At 34.6% G+C, this 19741-nt stretch overlaps 1 protein-coding gene across 5 annotated transcripts in view; it reads left to right on the forward strand.

The window, feature by feature from the left end:
• TMTC3 (transmembrane O-mannosyltransferase targeting cadherins 3) overlaps positions 1 to 18376 on the forward strand; it is a 35180-nt gene extending 16804 nt beyond the window's left edge. For all 5 annotated transcript variants that reach the window (XM_075496628.1, XM_075496620.1, XM_075496602.1 and 2 more), the window contains exons 8-16: positions 1116 to 1288; positions 2158 to 2410; positions 8070 to 8218; positions 10593 to 10713; positions 11325 to 11436; positions 12176 to 12279; positions 13459 to 13628; positions 14432 to 14658; positions 16198 to 18376. In XM_075496628.1, the coding sequence (XP_075352743.1) occupies positions 1116 to 1288; positions 2158 to 2410; positions 8070 to 8218; positions 10593 to 10713; positions 11325 to 11436; positions 12176 to 12279; positions 13459 to 13628; positions 14432 to 14658; positions 16198 to 17012 (2124 nt within the window). In that variant the 3' untranslated portion in view covers positions 17013 to 18376. The remainder of the gene's footprint in view (positions 1 to 1115; positions 1289 to 2157; positions 2411 to 8069; positions 8219 to 10592; positions 10714 to 11324; positions 11437 to 12175; positions 12280 to 13458; positions 13629 to 14431; positions 14659 to 16197) is intronic.
• Positions 18377 to 19741: the final 1365 nt, after the last annotated feature.

The following is a 19741-nucleotide window of genomic DNA, read 5'->3' on the forward strand; positions in this document are numbered from 1 at the left end:
AAAATAGAGAACATACTATATATAAATGCATTTCATCACATTCTAATGAATAACCAGATGTTTTGGAGTAGTCTTATTTGGATCAGTAATATTCTTAGGAAATGTGTTGTTCTAAGAATACCTTTAAATTTAATTTCTAATCTGATAGGTTTCAAAAGATTGTCTGTCTTGGGGATACATATTCAAGGCCAAAATACCAAAATAGCTTTTTTTTGTGCTTACAGAAATATGTGTGTTTCTAACTATTGCCTTTGCAAGTCTAGTAAATAAGCATATAATTTGCAAACTGGATTTCTGTGGAAATCACCAGTATGTGACCGTACCTTTCAATCCACTCTTCCTTTCTTATAGTAACTTTTGATCTGATCCTCAATTTCATAAAAGTTTTTAACAAGTTTGTGTAAGTTAACTGAGTAGAAAAGATAAAATCCAAACTGAGGCTTCATCTGAGGGCACAAGTGTAGCATGAACTAAGAGTTTGACCAGTTCTCAAAAACCTATCAATATCTGTAGTTCAGCCAACCAGTATATGTGAAGCAATAAAACGTCTTCAGCACAAGACATGAAGACGTAGGGAAACAGGTACACAGGGAAGAAATTAGGGTATGTAATGGGGAACTGTGCAGTGTCATAATGTTCATGAAGCAGGGAGAGATGGGTTACTGCAGTAGAGGCGTAAAATAGAAATCCAGGGCTAATCAGGAAGTGAATAGTATTTCTACTGTTCCTAAGGAATTTTGTTTATAGGAGAAGTTTTCAGAGGGGCTGATAATTCTAAAAATAGTGATTTCTCTTCTTCAAAAGTTATTTCATGGTCATACTTGATTTATTGAAGTCTCTGAAGATGGTACAATTTTTTTATCTGTCAGTGCAAAATACAGAACTACAGGCATACAAGTTCAGCTATGGTAGTGTTAACAAGAATACTTGAGTTATTTTTATTAGAATAGTGGACTTTTTGGGGGTTGTCATGAAAGCTCTAAGAAGCTGACTTAAGTAACTTTTGGGAGCAGGCATTTAGAGAAAATAAAGAAAAAAAAAAAGATTAGGTAGCTCATATTTATCTAAGGGATTAATGAGTACACTGTCTGATTATAGACTTTTTTCCTTTGCAGTACACCTTGCCAGTGTTGTTGGACACAGCTGTACAGATTCTTCGAGGGAAGGGCAGTATTCCCTTCTCTATGCTCCAAACACTGTTGAAGCTCATAGTCCTAATGTTCAGTACACTGCTGCTGGTAGTTGTCAGAGTCCAGGTTATCCAGTCTCAACTTCCAGTGTTTACAAGGTAATAGTAAAATGTCTTTTATTTACAGACACTGATAAATAAGATATGACTTAATGAGGTTTGAATGAAATGGCCAAAAATACATCAACTTAAGTGTTTATTAACTTATTTTAATATTGGTAAGCAATGACTGTACAATATTACATTTTTTGTGAAATTGATAAATGGTATATTTCAGTACCTGTTGACAAGAATGTCCAAAATATAGAGGTATCTTAGCAGGCATTAATTTTTAAAAACTTATGGTTGTTAGTTTGTCTTAGTAATTTAGATATTAAATATTTTATTACTAAAGTATTTTTTTTATTGGCTATATGTTTGAACCTTGGCTGAACACTCCAAACCTTTTACTAAGTTTTTCCTCTTCTACACACAAAATATTTTTTTGGTTTTAGGTATGTACTATGCAGAAAGCATGGTTGACTTCAGATACAGTGCTTGAAGATAAGTGTATATGAATAAGGTTAGAACTAAAAAACTGTAATTTATCTTAAAGTGTGTGAGCAATGTAGAAATAGAAGAATCTAATATTTTCTCTGAAAAATAAGGCAAAGTATTAGAAACATGAACAAGGACCTCTGAACCCAACTTTGGGTGTAAATCATTCTGTTTCTTCAAACTTAGGTTGATTATATCCCAAACCAGTTTCTTAAACTTGGAGGAGGCTCTATCCTGTGCTAAGATGAATCATCGTGCATGATTCCCAAGTTACACACCTGAATAATGCAGGAAGATTAGGATATTGTACATGTCTGTAATTGGTCGTTCTAGCTATGAATCTGAAGTTTGCTGGTTTCTGAGCACAAAGTGGATCAAGACTGTATCTTTTTTTCATTAAAAGCTTCTTTTTCTCCTTTCTTTTGCTTTAGGTTTGATAACCCAGCTGCTGTTAGTCCATCCCCAGCAAGACAGCTGACTTTCAACTATCTCCTCCCTGTAAATGCTTGGCTGCTTCTCAACCCCTCAGAATTATGCTGTGACTGGACAATGGGAACTATTCCTCTCGTGGAGTCTGTGTTAGATGTTAGAAATGTTGCCACCCTTACCTTCTTTTGCTTTCTGGGATCTTTGATTGTCTTCAGTCTCCGATATCCTGGGGATTCCTCCAAGACTGTATTGATGGTATGAATGATGCATTGTTTTTGTCCTTTTTTTAAGAGTGTAAGTGGCTGAGGTTGTTTGGTCACATGTCTAATCTGCTGTGACCTGGAGATATTACATGCATCTCCTTTTGGGCTAAAATGAGGAGCTAAACATGAGAAAAGAGGAAAATTGTTGTAGCAACAAGACTGTTAAATTGCAGTTAAGTGTGTGAGTCTGTCAGGGATGAGATGGAGAAGAATAGACAAGAGATGAGAATAAACGTGCCCCTTGTTATATATTTGCAAACTGTATTGTGGCCTTTCTTAGGTATTCAGAGCTCAACTAGCAAATGGGGGTTTTCAGTAGAACTTAAATATGTTTTAAGGATCGGAATGCATTTCCATCCTGCAAACTGTCTACCTTATTTAAATGTCAGTAGTCATGCTGTGTATTTAGCAAGTGACTTGATTTTATTTCTCGTAGGTATAAAAGAAAAGGACGTATTTTGGCATTTAGGAATATAAGTTTTCTTCTTTTGTTGTTGTTCTTTTAACAAACGCACTCTTCTGTAGTCTTTTCCATATTCTAAGGAAAAACTAATTTTGTCAACCTGTAAGATCAGTTCCTGTTTTCCAGTATTATATGACCTTAAAACTGAAATGGGCTAACAGGAAAGAATGTTTTGGAGGAAATGGAAAGGAGCAAATGAGCTGGTATTGTCTTCATCCAAACCCAGTCATCTTTTCGATTGCTTCCATTGCAATTTTTCACAAGATTAATGATTACCTGATACCATGTTTTTTATTAAATCAGTGGTGTGATTATGTGAACAACAAACCTGCATGCATAGATCTTAGTCTGCTTCAGAAATGATGTACTTTTTAATATGTAACTCGGCCAACAAAAGTTTCAGATGGGTGGGAATATTTATGCACAATTTAAGAGAGACCTGACGTTATAGTTCTGACTCATATGGTTTTTCTTGTCTTGTCACTGGAGTGAGGCAGTTTGTTTCACTAGAAAATCTGTGAAAATGATTTGTAGTATTGCTGATGAAGCCTCTTGTTCTGAATTTGGAAACTGTATATGAAGAAAAGAAACTTAAACTTAGATAGCTTATTGATATAATAAATGTGCAAGGTGACATACCTAGAAAAAATGTTATAGTTTTACAGCACTTAAAAAACTTAAAGGAGTAGTTTAATCTTCCTTCTTACAAAAGCTGAAACAATTTTTCTCCAGTGCACTAATAGCAGTAGAAATGTGTGTGAGGAGTGGTTCACTTTTTTTCATAGGACAGCTCTTGAACTTTAAGGCTCTTTATTTCTGTTTACTCCCTACCCACTAAAGCTCAGAAGAGGAAAGGGTTAATGGAATTGTCAGCATACATTGTTGTAAGTCAGCTAGTTTTTGTTTGAGGCAGTTTTTTTATATTTGTTTTTATTATTCCAAGTGGTTTTTATTGGAAGGGTCTTCTGAGATCATTCACTCCAGCATGCGAGCCTCAGTGTCACTTAACACAGTATAATCCTTATTTAATGAAAGTTGTTTTCCTTTAATATATACCTTTGTTGTGTATATAACCTTCAGTATGATGCTGATTCTTTTCAAACATAATATCTAAGTGCCTGGAAGCTAATTTCTTAGGAAATGAGAATGCAATATTTTATGTTAAAAATTATGTACTATAACGTGCAACAACTCTGTAGGCCAAAGCCTATTTCTGCCTTCCAGTAAGCCATTAATGTCCTGATGTAGACTTGATAGTCTGCCAAGGGAGAGAGGGGGAGAGGACAATTTCTTTCTGATGGCTTCTCAATCTGACTTACTAGAGAAATCATAGTACCATCTTTAAAGTGAAGAAAGTGAACCTTTATTTAGTGATACCAATTTACACCAATTACAAAAAAAAGTTTTAAAAAACTTTTTTCCACACTTGGTTCTCAGTTCTGGCTCTAAAAGCCTGAATTTGTGCTGGTCAAAATAAACTACTGCCCTGGCAGGTATGAATTCTATTTGCTACCTGCCACATGGTATTAGTATAGTGGTGGCTTCATCACAGTTGGTACCGTGATTGACTGCACTGTTTGATGTTTCACACTCATTAGAGTGTCACTCTAAAGGAGTAATAAAGGGCTTTGTAAAGAGCTTTTGCCATTATAAATATCTGGCATGTTTTGGCTCTTCCATTAGCTCAATGAGACCCTAAGGTGTCATGCTGAAGCCGATCTGAAGGAAAAGTCTCAAGTTACTTTTGTTTATGAGATCAGAAAAGGTACAACTGTAGACCTGCTGCAGAATTAAAGATGTTTATTTGGACTTTGCAAAAAAAAAAAAAAAAAAAAAAAAGGCAAAAGAGAGGGATCCAAAAAGCAAAAGAGAAGGGAGGTCGCAAGTATGTCTGAACATGTCTTTCTGTATTTGCTGATGTGGATATGGATTTGGTGCTGTACTGCTTGAGGGACAAGACAGAAGAAGGGATTCCTTCTCCCACTTCCTCAAGTGCCAGTGGACATTCTACAGTTCTCCCCAAGTACAGTCTCAGAGGGTGAACTCATTACTGGGAGATGCAACAGTTGAAGGACTCATTTTCAGTCAGTTTTCATCTGTTTGATACCAGTCATCTCCAGGAGAAATAACTCCAGTAAGTATGTACGTTGTGTTTCATTTTGTCTTATTTTAATTTTTGCCATAGGTTCTAAAATTGTCTTTTCAAAGTAACAGAACTAGGATAGGACAAAACTGATAAATTGCCTTTTTTTTTTTTTTTAACCAACTGACAATACTAAACTTACACAAAATGGGCCTGCATATCATAAATTGGAACACATGCTTTGGCAGGTTGATGTCATTATGCTGCTTGAAGTAATCAATTATTCTTACATTAGTAAAGGACATGCCCTGGAAACAATGTATGAGCAGTTAAATTCTCTTACATTTTCTGTTTACTTTATCCCTGTGAACAGTCAGATAACTTGACTGTCACACTAAGTGACCTTTATAAATAGGTTACACTATACATACTGAAAATGTTGAGTACTAAGAATAGTACTGATCTAGAATTACTCTGCAGGCTTTTCAGTAGGTTTCAGAATCAAGCTGTGATCATGGCCCTTGTTTGTTCATGGAATTTCTTGGGTGTAGACATTCCTTTGTTGGCTGGTGAAATTTGATAAAACCTTTTTAGTATCTTTTGATATTTGCTAAGTGTCACAAGCAGGGGAGCTTTACCTCATTTCTGATAAGATAGCACTCCATGCTACTCAGCCACAAACTTTGGTGGCTTGTTAGTATGCAAATGTCAGGAACAGGTATCCTTATGCTTCTCGGAGTAGTTTTTAACACTTTTGTTGTGCCAAGACATCAGTACTTCTAAATTTAACAATATTTATTTCTCTACTCCCTATGCTCACACCTCACTCAGGCTTTGAAATGTTTCCATGTGAACTTTTGACTGTTTACTTAGCAGTTCAGATACTCTTCATAGCTTATGGACATATTTTAGAGTTTTGTCATATGCTTTTTTCTTCCTGCCTACTTTAATGGTTTCTGTCTTTTTTGTTTGTTTTGTTTTTCAGTTGCCTTGACCAAGATATTTTTTGAACGGAGCCTCTGCATCTGCTGAAAGACTATGATAAAAAGAAAGAATAAATGAACAGAAGAGAATGCATTTTTATCTGCACTAGGGCTTTGAGTCTGTTGCCCAAGAAATTGTATTTGAAGAACAGTGTACTAAGGAGAGGCAAAAGGATCTAAAGAGAAGTTCGACAAAACATTGTGTAACATTTGTTGTCAGAGGAGTTGCACAGAGCAGAACATGCAAAACCCTTTTTATTAGATGCCTAGATCATAAGTCCTCAGTGGAGACAAAGCACTTGCTACACCAGCTGCAGAATCCTTTCCACTCAAACCCGTTGGAAAGAATTGGCTTTCACTATACATTTGTTGACCTTATGGGTCTGTGGGACCAATGTCCTTACTGTATTAAAAAAAACAAAACTAAACAACCTGCGTTTTTTGAGCAATAATGTAAAACAGTTTTTTAAAATCTTGAGGTGACTTCTTCAAATCAGTTTATCAGAAGATTTCATAAAATAAGTCATTTAAGCCTATGTACAAGCCTTACATACATTTTAAAGCTAATTACAGTTTATTCACATTGCAGTAAAAACAATTGCAAAACAGCGCATTGTTTGCTAAAGCACACTTTGAGTGTGCTTTTGTACATTTGCTTTTGTACTCACAAATGCGTTTGGCTGCTCAAAACAAAATGAAACACAGAATGATACCCTCACTTCCCATAATCCACCCCCAAAAGTGTGAAGGCATTTGCTATAACTAAATTAGAAACTGATACAGAAGACTCGCTTGGGGACAACGTGATGAATCCTGCATTTCAAAGTGGATTACAAAAATCTGTAAGAGTTCTGTGTTGAGGCTTTTACAGATTGGTAGGTTGCTCTATAAGGAGCGCGTACTATAAAAATGTAAAGGAGAAAGGGAGAGGAATGTGAAATGGCATTAAATTAAATTTTGTCCCTAAGTAATCAACTTATTCTCTATGTTGCGCTTGTGATTTCTTCAAGGTTCATTTATGTGTTTATTTTTGTGTAGCTTAATGAATGGCTGTGGATCAGCTGAGCTGTGTTAATGATCCATTTGCATATCCTTGACCCCTTGAAATATGAGCTAAAACCTCACTTGAAGTTTTAAATTAGTGTTGTGTTTTTATATGGGAAATCCTAGATTGACTTTCAAACTGGATGTGTTAACTATTTAAGCATGGAAAAGGCAGTTAAAGTTATGCTTAAATCTAGACAAAAGGTGACAGCCAGTTGTATTGAAAATTTCTATAAAATTCCTCTTACTTTCTTTTTTCAAAGAAACACTCCATATCTGTAGGGATTTTGGTTTTTTGTAACTTGGAGGCCAGATATTTTGAAATAATTATTTGAGTCTTTTCTGGTACCAGAGATTGTAAACCTGCTATTTAACAATCACCCAGGACTTAAAGCAAATGGTCATGTCCACTTCCTTTGCAGCAGATAGATTTCTCTGTCTTTTAGTAAACACACCTTTTGTTAAGATACCTGTCACCAGCCTAAGAGCTGCAATTTTGCAGTTCTTAAGTTCATTGTCATTTTAGATATTTCAGGGTGCCCTTAGTGCACTATCTAAACACTGATGTTTATTCAGTGGTTGATTCCAATTTTTATGTTATTTCTGCACATTTTTTACAGAAACTAAAAATGGACTTTACTGTATTGTAACAATAACTACTTTATGCATCATATAAGCTGGTACAAATTTTTAATTGTTGTAAAAGATAATGTCCAAGGTTCTCAGACTGTCATGTTTTTGTATGTGGAACTCTTATTAAAACATTGTTTTCAATTTGATCCTTTGATCCTAGTGTTTTGTCATACAGCTGCTCTTTTCTGTAGTATAGAACAGCAAATACACTTGTAGGCCTTTAAGTAAGGAATAGTGTCATTTGCAGGTTAAAACTTGCCGTGTTCAGAGTGGTCTCAATGTAAAACAGATCTTAATGTTTAAAAGAAAAACAAAACCCCAAAGATCTGCTATGTATGTCTGTTTCTCTGGGATTTTTTTTTGTAATTGCTTTGTAATCTGTTGCTTGGGTACAGTTTGTCACTGCCTAATCTTGATTACTAATTCATTTGCATTTCTTTTCTAGGCGCTCTGCTTAATAGTGCTACCATTCATTCCTGCATCAAACCTCTTTTTTCCTGTTGGATTCGTAGTAGCAGAACGAGTGTTGTATGTTCCTAGCATGGGATTCTGCATTTTAGTAGCACATGGATGGAAGAAATTATCAAATAAAAGGTAAGGTAGTGTTACTTATGACTGGTTTAACTCATCTCTCTTAATTTCATAAAAGATGACCATATTTATAACTGCAAGCTTCCCAGTAGAGCTTTTACCAGTATGAATTTATTATGGTATAGCTCTTACTCTGTTTCAAGTTCTTAATGAACACAGAGTAATGACCAAGAAACTGTTTGGCAGTCATGTGAACAAATGACAACAAGGAAGTTCTTAGGAGACTAGTGGATTATTCTGAGGGTGTTATAACGCTTATTTAAAATATATATACATACACACACATACACACATATGTATACACATGTATTTCATATAATTTTTTTATATATATATATAAGAATACATATATATAAAAGAAGCCTCAGACTGCACCCGACATTTTTAGAATGCAGTGTAACTTACACATTGCTACAAAATGGACTTTACCTATGAGCCTAGTAGTATAACACTTCTCTCTTCTGTAAAGAAACACAAATATTTTCTGTTTAAATTATAGACATTTTAAAGGATTAGGCAAAAAAATGTCTTGGCCAGATCTGATTTGTACTTTATTTAAAGGTGATTACTGACTGACATTTATATAATGCATGTATATCAGTCTGCAGCATATTAAAATATCTTTTGCTGATTAAATTTTCAGACATGCCATGCTAAGAATGGACATCACAAGCTATTCAGTGTTTGTTAAACTAAAGAATTTTTTGGATAACAATTTCTCCTTAGGAGATTCTGCTCTAAAAGCATGTTTTGCACGCACCTTTGGGTTTTTTTCTGCTATTTTCTACACTGATCTGCACATACCTCCCTCTGACCTGGATGCTTTACTCTTGTTACACCAATGGCATCCTAATGCTAGTTCGGACAAACGGAAAGGCAGCAATTCCCAGTCTATGTTGTCTGCTATCATTAGAGGTGAGGCCTTGCAGTAGAACTTATGCTAACTGGTGCTGCCAAAGCTGACAGCACTGGGTAATGAGAAAGTAGTGATACCTTGTGGGAGTGAGGAGAAAGTATTATCACAAATCCCACTACGAGACAGTAAAAATAGAAGTGATGTGAAAGAAAGCAAGGAACCAGGAGAGGATGGCTGGGGAGAAAAATTAGGCAGCAGTGTTGTTTACTACAAAAATATTGGGAATCAGCACTCTAAAAGGTCTGATGAGCGAGAGAAAGCTGCTTGCTTTAGAAATATGTGGAAAGAAAAACATTTCTCATAAGGCTGGTGGGGGTACAGATTACTGTATATGCCAGTTCTCACTGGTTGCTTTGCTGATGTTTTAGAATTTCTCTCAATTCTGCTGTTCTACTTTTTATTTTTTAATATTTTTTTAAAACCAAGCACAGTAGTCTTAAGTCTGCACAGCATTTTGTGTATCTTAAAAACAGAGGGGAAAAAAACTTTCAGTTTTTAGCAAATCCCTGTGATGTACCTAGCGTTGTGAACAGCTGTTGCATAAGTGTAAGAAATAGCTGGCAATGGTGAACAGCTGTATGTCTGCTCAGGAATAAGATTTTTAAAAACAAAATGATATTCATAATTCTGGGAAAGCTACTGGGTGTTTAATGTGTTTTTTCATAATTAAATGAGAATTCAGAGACCAAATGACAAGCATGTTAAAGCGTATGTTTTATATCTGTTGTGGTTAAAGTCAGTCATGTTTAAATTCCAGAAAAATAAACTGCATGAAATCTAGAAAATTATTGTTCCTGACAAGCTTGTCGCAGAGAGTGACTTCTGCCCCGGTTTGTAGCTTTAAAAATAAAAATGCTACAAAGACACTAAACCTTTCTCCTATTTAGATATTACAGTAGTACTAGGATTTTATTTGCTTAAGGAAGATTAAGTAGTCTCCACAGCAGACCTCTCTATTAAGATATGTTCTACAGTGTGGGAAAGATTGGTGATGGGTGCAGTAAAGAATTTGCATGGAATTGTCTAATATGAAACAAAAGGATGGGGTGACATTTTAGTTGCTTTTTTGTTTTTTTAACATTTTGTACAGTGTTTTGGAGAACCTCACTGTTTGATATCATGACCATGTTCATTGCCTTAAATTACAGATAAGCTCTAACAGAAGTATAATTTTCATATATTTTTTGTTTATATTATGTGGATTGCATTTGTTCTTATTAAGTGAATTACGTAGTGATAACAAAAAAATCAGGTAAATAACAAAATTAACTTGAAATTGGACATGATTTCCTTTCAGATTTTGGAGCGTGCCATTTGGTGATGAGGCAAATAAATTGGAATATACCATTTACAAATATGGTCCTCAGTTTATTTGCCTCCTAGCATATGAGATACTTATTCTAGTATAAATTAGAATTGTTTGTGTGCTTATAACAAATCTTTGTTTGTTTTATTTAATAGTGTGCTAAGAAAAATTTCTTGGGTTTGTTTGGCTGCAGTACTATTCACTCATGCCTTAAAAACACTGCACAGAAACTGGGATTGGGAGTCAGAGTACACGTTGTTTATGTCAGCTTTAAAGGTACTGTATTCTATTTGAAAAGGATAATGGAAAGTTTGTGTTGCTGTTCTCAAAAAGCTGCAGTAGAGCATGATAAAAATGAAGACAAATCATGCTTGTTTTGCCACTTTTATTTGTACATTGACAATATTAACATCTAATTAGTTGCTTTTGGGAATGCTTTAAAAGCAGTGTGATGCACACATGGGAATTCATGGGCAAGAAATGGATGATAATTTTTTCTTGTGTTAAAGCAGTTGAATGTATTCTGTTATCTGGATGAAGGCATGATATATTTCAGTACAAAAATTTACAAAAAGTTTGCACAGAATAATTTCTTCATTCTGCATATGGTGTAAGATAGTTTGTACAACATCCCATAACAATTGTAGTGAATTTTAAAACGTTTGGTATTTCTAGGGGCAAATAACTAAAACAAATGGATGTTGAGCAACAAGTTGAATGTAATAATTCTCTATGCAGTGTTTTGTTATTCTTTACATATAGCAGCTTGATGAAATCTGTCATTTGCTGTCCATTTTTACATCTTTAAGACATAGTTAAAAGAAAATCAGTTGTTCCATAATTTCAGCTTAATACCTCATGCATTGGTATCTTTTTTCTGGTTTTAGGTAAATAAGAACAATGCCAAACTATGGAACAATGTGGGGCATGCGTTAGAAAATGAAAAGAATTTTGAAAGAGCTCTGCAATTCTTCATACAAGCCACGCAAGTGCAACCAGGTAAAAGCTTTGACTAGTTGCCATTGAATGGCATCTCCGCACTCCTAGTATTTCAATATGTTTAGCTTACTTAACAAAATCTTCAGAATGATCTGTTTTTCTCCAATTGAACATCAAACAGTGCCATAGACAAAGTTAATTGATCCATAGTCTTTGGAAATAAACTCAAAAAAAGTCCTCCAGAAAAGTTTCTATCTATAAAAAGATGCAAGGACTTTCCATTTAAAACTATTATTTGGATGACATTCTTTCTGAATTAACTTAAATGGTAATTTCTTATGAAACATTATTTAATTTTCTTATTCAAAACTAAGGAGGTGTATAAAAAAAACTTAAAAAACCTAGATAGTATCACATTTACGCTTAAGTGCACATTTACTCTGTTTTACATATTGTTGCAAAAGAAGTTCTAGGTAGTACTAGACAAACTTTCCTTTTTCCTTTTAGAAGCCTAATAAATAACCTTCAAGTTATGTGCCTTTACCATAGCCAGAGATTAAAGATCGATATGTGGAAGTATGACCTCAAATTTTTTACCATTTCCCAAGTAACTTTATAACCCGTCTTTGGTTCATGGTTAAATTAAAGATGAAAAATAATATAGAATTGCTTTTTTTTGTTGTTGGTGGTGGTCTTTATGCAGTACCTGTACTTTACGCTACTCTGAAGGCATAGGTATTTATTTTCATGATACTCAGTGCATGGAAGTACCTGAAATTTCATTCTTTTCTTTATTAAGATGATATCGGTGCCCACATGAATGTAGGAAGAACTTACAAAAACTTAAACAAAACTAAAGAAGCCGAAGAATCATATATGATTGCTAAATCATTGATGCCACAGGTAATTAGTAACTTTACCACCACAGGAGGGAACTCTTTCAGACCTATATTCATGATAGGTTTTTCATGTTTTTCCTGAAGCTCTGTGTTGCTGTGTACTTTTAAAGTTGTTAGGGTTTTTTTAAAACCTATCTTTTAAAAGAGTAGGTTGTATACAATCATGGCTGTTAAAAAATGTTAACTTGGAACTTCTTTGTTAAAACTACTTTAAGTTACTTCTTATACTGCTGTGGATTTTTTATTTTTCTGAAATTGAGGATATAAAAGAAAGCAGCAGTTAAAAATGTACACCTACAGTCACAGTGGATTTATTTTCACTTACAGCTAATACATTGATGATGACTGAGTTTCTGAGCCCTCAAGAGAAGGCTTAAATGCAGCATTGGAGGTGGGAAGAAGGTAGCCCCAGCAGCAACAAAAAAATCTTTGCCTGAGCATACTTTTAAAAACATGTGCTTTGTTATCTTTACCATTTGTTAAGTTAATTTTACACCTGGCAAATATTACTTATTCTAGTTCTTTAGGAGAAGAAGAGAGGAATATTTTGGAGAACCTATGAAGGTAACAAAAGCTGTGGGTAAACTGAGACTGACAACAAAAATCATCAGTCCCTTGAGTTAGAAGTATGGCATTAAAAAGTTTGTATTGTGAAACAGCATGAAGATTCTCGGCAGATATACAGTACAACAGTTGCAATGTCATAGCATTTTCATCTTTCATGACTACTTTTTATCTGCTGTATCAGTGGCTGGTAAAATCTTATTTACACTTATCTTAGGCTGGAGAGTTAAAAAAAGAAATTAAAATGTCTGATAGAATGTCAGTTTAGGCTTTAGGGGAAATATTCTTTGTCTGAATGGGGAAAATTTTGCAAGGTATGGTTGGTTTCTAATGGCTATCTGCATAAGCCCAATTAGATAGTAGCAGAGCTTAGTTAACTGATATCTTAAATATGATCTTAGCCATCTATGTCTTCATAGATTTAAAGAAGAAAAGATACTCCATTTATATTTTGGTATGATTTTCTGGGAAAGAAGAATTGCTGTTTGTAGTCATTAAGAGCCCGCACTCTAATGTCCAGTGATACCCTAAAACAAATGTAGCAGAGTGAAGAGATCTATACTGATTGTCTTTCATATTTTTACTCATCTGTGTCTGGTGCATATATTCTTTTTGACAGATTATTCCAGGTAAAAAGTATGCAGCAAGAGTTGCTCCTAACCATCTGAATGTTTATATCAATCTTGCAAACTTAATTCGAGCAAATGAATCTCGCCTTGAAGAAGCGGATCAATTATATCGACAAGCAATTAGTATGAGGCCAGATTTCAAGCAGGCTTACATCAGCAGGTATCTTTTCTAATTTGAGAGATACATATTCTTGAATAAACATTTATGTGTTTGCAGTGCTATGAACAGTATTTAGTTCATACAGTTGAATTAGCTGCTGGAATTGATTCATTTCCAAATGAGAAGATGAAGATTTGGGGCAATAATCAATTATTTATTATAAACCCTGTTCTTTTAAATTCCTGCTTCTAAGGGTGTGTTTCCACATAGGCTGTGTATTCAAACATCATATAGCAAGATGCTTCCATTAGATTTCTTTATGAATCTCAAATTTATGATCTCCTAGTTTAGTTTTGAACTAAAAACCTTTTGGCTAGTCTGAATCATGGAGTTTTCTTTATCCTTCTTTCTTAAAGGTCATCCAGAAAATGCAAGACATAACTAAAAAGCACATAAACGTCAGCTAGATAGATAAGAGTAATGTGGCTGTGGGTATTGAGGCTTCTGTTCACTATTTTGTTAGTTGTGATTCCCATTGGGACTTAGGGAGGTGCAAAGATGCCTAAACTATAGCTGTTGCAGTGTAATTACAGAGCCAATATCGGGAACCCTCAATCACTTCTTTTTTGGTTTTTGTCCTGCATATGCATTTGTTGTATACAGACTTTTGAGAGCTGAAAGCTTTGGGAATGGTATGTAAAGAAGGTCCTGTATTGTTTTGTGTTTAAAACAAACAAACAAAACCAAAAAATGCTGTTATCTCACATCTACTGTCTATAGGAAGGCAAACTTTTAAAAAAGCTGTCGATTATTTTCATATTAGTATGAATAAAAGTTGAACGTTAAATCTGATTCTTCAACAGGGGAGAATTACTTTTAAAAATGAACAAACCTCTGAAAGCTAAGGAAGCTTATCTTAGAGCTCTAGAACTAGACAGAACCAATGCAGACCTGTGGTACAACTTGGCAATTGTTTACATTGAACTGAAAGATCCAACAGAAGCCCTGAAGAATTTCAACCGAGCGCTAGAACTCAACCCAACACATAAACTGGCATTATTCAACTCAGCACTGCTAATGCAGGAATCTGGTATGTTGTTAGTTGTCCCTTATATAAATACCGTATATTTGCATTTATAGGATCTGTACTATTTAATTTTTTTCAGTGAACCGTTTTATTTTTGGAAAACAGATGTTTGTAGCATCATTGAAGAAGAAACTGTTTATTGTAATAGTCAGCTTTGTAATTAATTGGTAGTGTATGGAATTTGTGCAAAGTGTACATATACCTTGGCTGATCAGCATCTTTAATACAATATATTTTACAATATAACATCTTATGCGTATAAAGAAGTGTTACACAAACATCTTCAAAATTGTGCCTATATAATTTTTAAAAAAATTGTATTTAGTAAAATACATGTAATATCCATGTTTTGCATTCATATTGATTGATTTCATTCTTCATTGACTAAAAAAAATAGCTGACTTCTGTGGACTTTAAATCTAGCCCTAGGAAATGTGAATGCTTTCATAGGTTCCTCTGTAATACTGCTAATTAGTATGAATTAAGTTGGATTTTCATGAGTTTATTTTTTTCATATTTAGCTGGATGGGTAAGCATAAGCCTTTTGTGAATTCAGGCTGTTGCAAAAAGTATTTGGCAAGTGACTAGTAAGGTTTGTTTCCTTGGGATGGTAAACTACCCCTAGGAAAGAGATAATACAGAGTTGATTGGAGCTGATACAAATGGATTATTCTTCATCTCTTTTCACATAGTAAGTTAGGTAATACAAGAAATGCCTTGTTTCTTGTCTGTAGAAGCACAAGGGGCTTCAAACAAGCAGAAGCATTAGCTGTCTAGTATTCAGTTATTAGTACTGGAAGGTACAGCACTGTTTCAGGAGATGAAAGAAGGCAGTGAAAATCAGCTCCCTGCTCCCCCATCCTTCAGTAAGTCTGTGCCTGGAATTCATTACTAAAATACGTTCACTGAAGTATTCAGAAAAATAGCACAGACTACAAGCTTGTCTAGCTAATAGTGGTGTTGTCAGATAAGATTATTTTACTATATCTTTTTCAAACTTGGATGCAAATTAAAATATGGGAGTTCTAGATTATACTGTTTTGGTGTTAAAAGATATTTTAGCCTGGCTACATCTGAAGTCTCCCTATGTGATCTTTGTCTTTAAACACTTTCAATCTATTTTTAACGAAATGACATCTTCCACTCCAAGTTTGCCTTTGTAAGAGCTGGTTTGTCAGAACTGACGTCTTCTCTGCATTCCACTTGCTCAACCATACGTGAAAATAACTTCTCTTAAACTTGTAGAGACATGTTTTGTATCTGTTATACCAAACCTAAATATAATTCAACAGATAATAGAATAATGATGCTGACTTCAGCTACAAGTCAACTGTAAGTAGTTTCATTCTATAAGGAAGGTAGATGTCATTTGCTTTTGCTGTTACACAGCAATGATAAAAAGTAGCTTTTTAAACCCTTTCCCTTTGGACAGTTATGTTAAAAATGTTACATTTTAATTTGTATAAAAATTAGCATTTTACAGGCCTGGTCTAAAAATCGTTCAGAATAAATCTGGAATTAAATGCATTTTCTGTCATTTAGGTGATGCTCGGCTTAGACCTGAAGCTAAACAAAGACTGTTACATTATGTGAAAGAAGAACCACAGGATGCAAATGGGTACTTCAATTTGGGTATGCTGGCAATGGATGACAAAAAAGATATGGAAGCAGAGGCATGGATGAAGAAAGCCATAAGGTTACAGCCAAACTTCCGAAGTGCTTTGTTCAATTTAGCACTGCTTTATTCTCAGACAGGAAAAGAATTGATGGCTTTGCCCGTCCTGGAAGACCTACTGAGATACTACCCTGATCATACCAAAGGTCTGATTTTGAAAGGAGATATCCTTATGAACCAAAAGAAGGATATTGTTGGAGCAAAAATGTGTTTTGAAAAAATTTTGGAACTGGATCCCAACAATGTACAAGGAAAACATAATCTTTGTGTGGTTTACTTTGAAGAACGAGACTTAATAAAAGCAGAAAAATGTTTGGTTGAAACGCTAGCACTGGCACCTCATGAAGAGTATATTCAGCGTCATCTAAACATAGTTAGAAGTAAAATTGCATCACTCGGTGCTACCGAACAGTCATCACTTCCAGCAGATGGGACTGCAGTGGCAGAAGAAAAAAAAAATTCATTTCAAAATTTGAAAGAAGTAAAAAATGAGCAGAAAACGACCCAAACAACAGTTGATAACAATGAAGAGCACTCAGAAAATAAGAAACGAACAGAGAAAAACAATATGGACAAAGAGACTCCCAAAAAATCTACAAAAGAAATCAAAGACATTGAGAAAAAGAGAGTTGCTGCTTTGAAAAGACTAGAAGAGATTGAACGTATATTAAATGGTGAATAGTCTTTATCATGTCACAATAGAATAAGGGGAGAATACTATTTTTAATTATTGATTAATATGTGATCCAACTGGAAAGCAGTTTCAGTTCTTTGAAAATAGAAATAATGTTGGCTGCGTATCACTTAGCAAGCAGCAGAAGGCATTACAATGCTTTATGTGAGAAAGCATGATGTGGGGGATGGGTGGGAATCGAAGGATAAAGGGTTGAGAATAATCTTAATCTTAAATGCAGAATCCTAATAGTGAGAAAATAGCACTCAAAAATCATTGGCAGTCAGGGTTATTCAGTAACGCTACTTTCAAAGAATCAGTGAAAGAACTGAATGGAGAATTAATGGGATAAGCCAGACAGTGCTGCTTTCCCCCATATAAATCTGTATTACCATTATCTACATTTCAGTTTACACATCATCAGTTTAAATATTTCTAGACCTCTGCTATACATGAAAAAGAGTTTTTCTTGCATTATTTTTTTCCAGAACTTAACAAAAAATCATCAAAATGCCACTGGTTGTAGTATAGGAGGATGCAACAACACACTAAAATTTTCAGTTGTGTTCTAAATATGGAATGATATAATAACCTTTTAATTGTTCTTTACTTACAATGCTAATGGTTTGTACTGTTTTACCTGATAGAAATCTTATGGTGCTTTCAAGGTCTTTAGACTATGCTTTTACTTTTAAAGGAAGTATGTGGGTTTTTTTCAACTGTCAATCATCTGGTTGTTTTAAAAATTATATAAAAAAGGGTGGTTTTCTCACTTTTTCCCCAGTTCTTTGAATGCTGATAAATGCACTTTTGGTACAGTAACCAGTATGCTATGCAGTAGTCCTTGTTGACTTTCTATCGATGGCTGTGGATTGACTCCTTGGTGTAGTAAATTATTCCTTGTTTATAGCAAACTGGCTTTACTATTTCTGTCATTGGAACAGTATTTCTATTCTCATGACTTTTTATAACACTAATACAAGCAATGATTGCCGAAGGCAGTGTGATAATAATTAAGCCACTGAATTTAGCAATGTTTAACGCAACGAAATGTAGATAGTATCCTTCCAAATACTATGTTCTGTTGTTTTGATACTTTGTCATGGGTGTGTGGGTTTTATTAAATATTTATTTTGACTACTAAAATATTCCCATTTACACTTTTCCACTAATGCATCATTTTAATTTCTTAGATTAAATGAAAATCTTTGCCATTTCAGTGTTGCTTTTATCCTTGTGCAATGCATATATTTTTGTTTAAATATACTACCGATCACTTAAACCCAGTTTTCCTTAATTATGAGAAAGAAAAGAAGTGTAAGATCTGGGTTCAGTAATAATTTAATTAATCATTAAATCTAACTCTTACTCTTCATGTTTTGTCTTATTTCATGATATAGAAGTATTCCTTAGCAACTCTACTGTTTAAACTTAATCTTTTCCGTAACTGCTGAACTTTCTGCCTGAGGCAGTAATCCAGCTGTAAGATGTAATATTTATCTCTGTGGGAGGGGATCATAAATGGTTGAAGGCCTTGCACAGACTTTTTCTTTATTATATATTATTTGTAATGTTACCACAACAATTGCTTGCATGGTAATAACTAGGGGGGGAAAAAAAGTGGGTTCTTAAAAACATGATTTAAAAGCTGCAGACAGGAAGAGGTACGTGGTGTGCAGCCGTTCTTCATACAAAAGTTTTAAGTCCTACCTGTAGTGCAGTGTAGTGAGGTGTTCCCAGGAAACTATTGACCACACCTTGAAAAGTGCTGTTTTATCTTGTCTGTGAATAACTCGGTTACTTGTAGCTAAAATAGCTGGTGTGTTGACCTTTATAGAAATGCTAACTTGCATATTAAGTCTTCCCTCCAAACGTTTGTTTTATGAAAGAATTAGTCATTGTTCTGGGTGATACAAAGGAACATTCATTTGAAAATGGAAGGAACTAAGTGGTAAGAAAAGGTACTTTCTCTCTGATGGAGCAGGCCAGGATTCTCCCCTTTTATATCAAGAGCTCCCAGAATCCCATTGCCACACTGCTTTCATTTGGTCTGTAAATTGAAGAGGGCAGGAAAGGCAGATTCTCGATTTCTGCAGTTGAGCCTCTGTCATGCTGCTCTCATCTTGACCAGCCAAGTAGCTGCTCTTTAGGGACTAGCAAGAATTGTTAGATTTATTGATGCTAAGTGGTGCCATCAGGTTTAACTAACTAAAATCATCAGACTAATGTGAACTGAAAGATGCTGGAGCTAGGTCTCTCAGTCTGTTAGCAGGTACTATGCCCACTTTGTCTTTTTAAAAGAAATTTTAATAAAAACAAGTATTTTGACTAATGTCAGTGCGCTGAGTTGCATTTAGCCTGTTAGGATGCGTCAACCATTTTAAAATTAAACTGTCATGAGAAAAACGATTCAGTAAATTGAAGTGGCATAACTTCTGAAAAACAATCAAAATAGCATTTGCTTATAGGAAAACTATCAAAGAGAGAATAATTTTGGCTTTGTCTGCTTGCAGATAGAATAATCAACAGGAGTTTTTCCCTTTCATTTCAACCTATCTTTCCTCCTCTCCCTGCCATCCTCATGTGCAAGAACACCATAAATGTCATCCCTTTTCAGAACTCCCAGTTTCACTAATATGCAAGAACTGGGAATTTCCAAGGATGGGACAGGCATGCTAAAATAATTTGTAGCCCTGTTCTTGTACAATGCAGTTGCTATGGTTGCTGAAGAAACCTGA

The sequence above is a fragment of the Mycteria americana genome, chromosome 1 (genome assembly GCF_035582795.1).
Source record: "Mycteria americana isolate JAX WOST 10 ecotype Jacksonville Zoo and Gardens chromosome 1, USCA_MyAme_1.0, whole genome shotgun sequence".
Lineage (NCBI taxonomy): Eukaryota > Metazoa > Chordata > Aves > Ciconiiformes > Ciconiidae > Mycteria > Mycteria americana.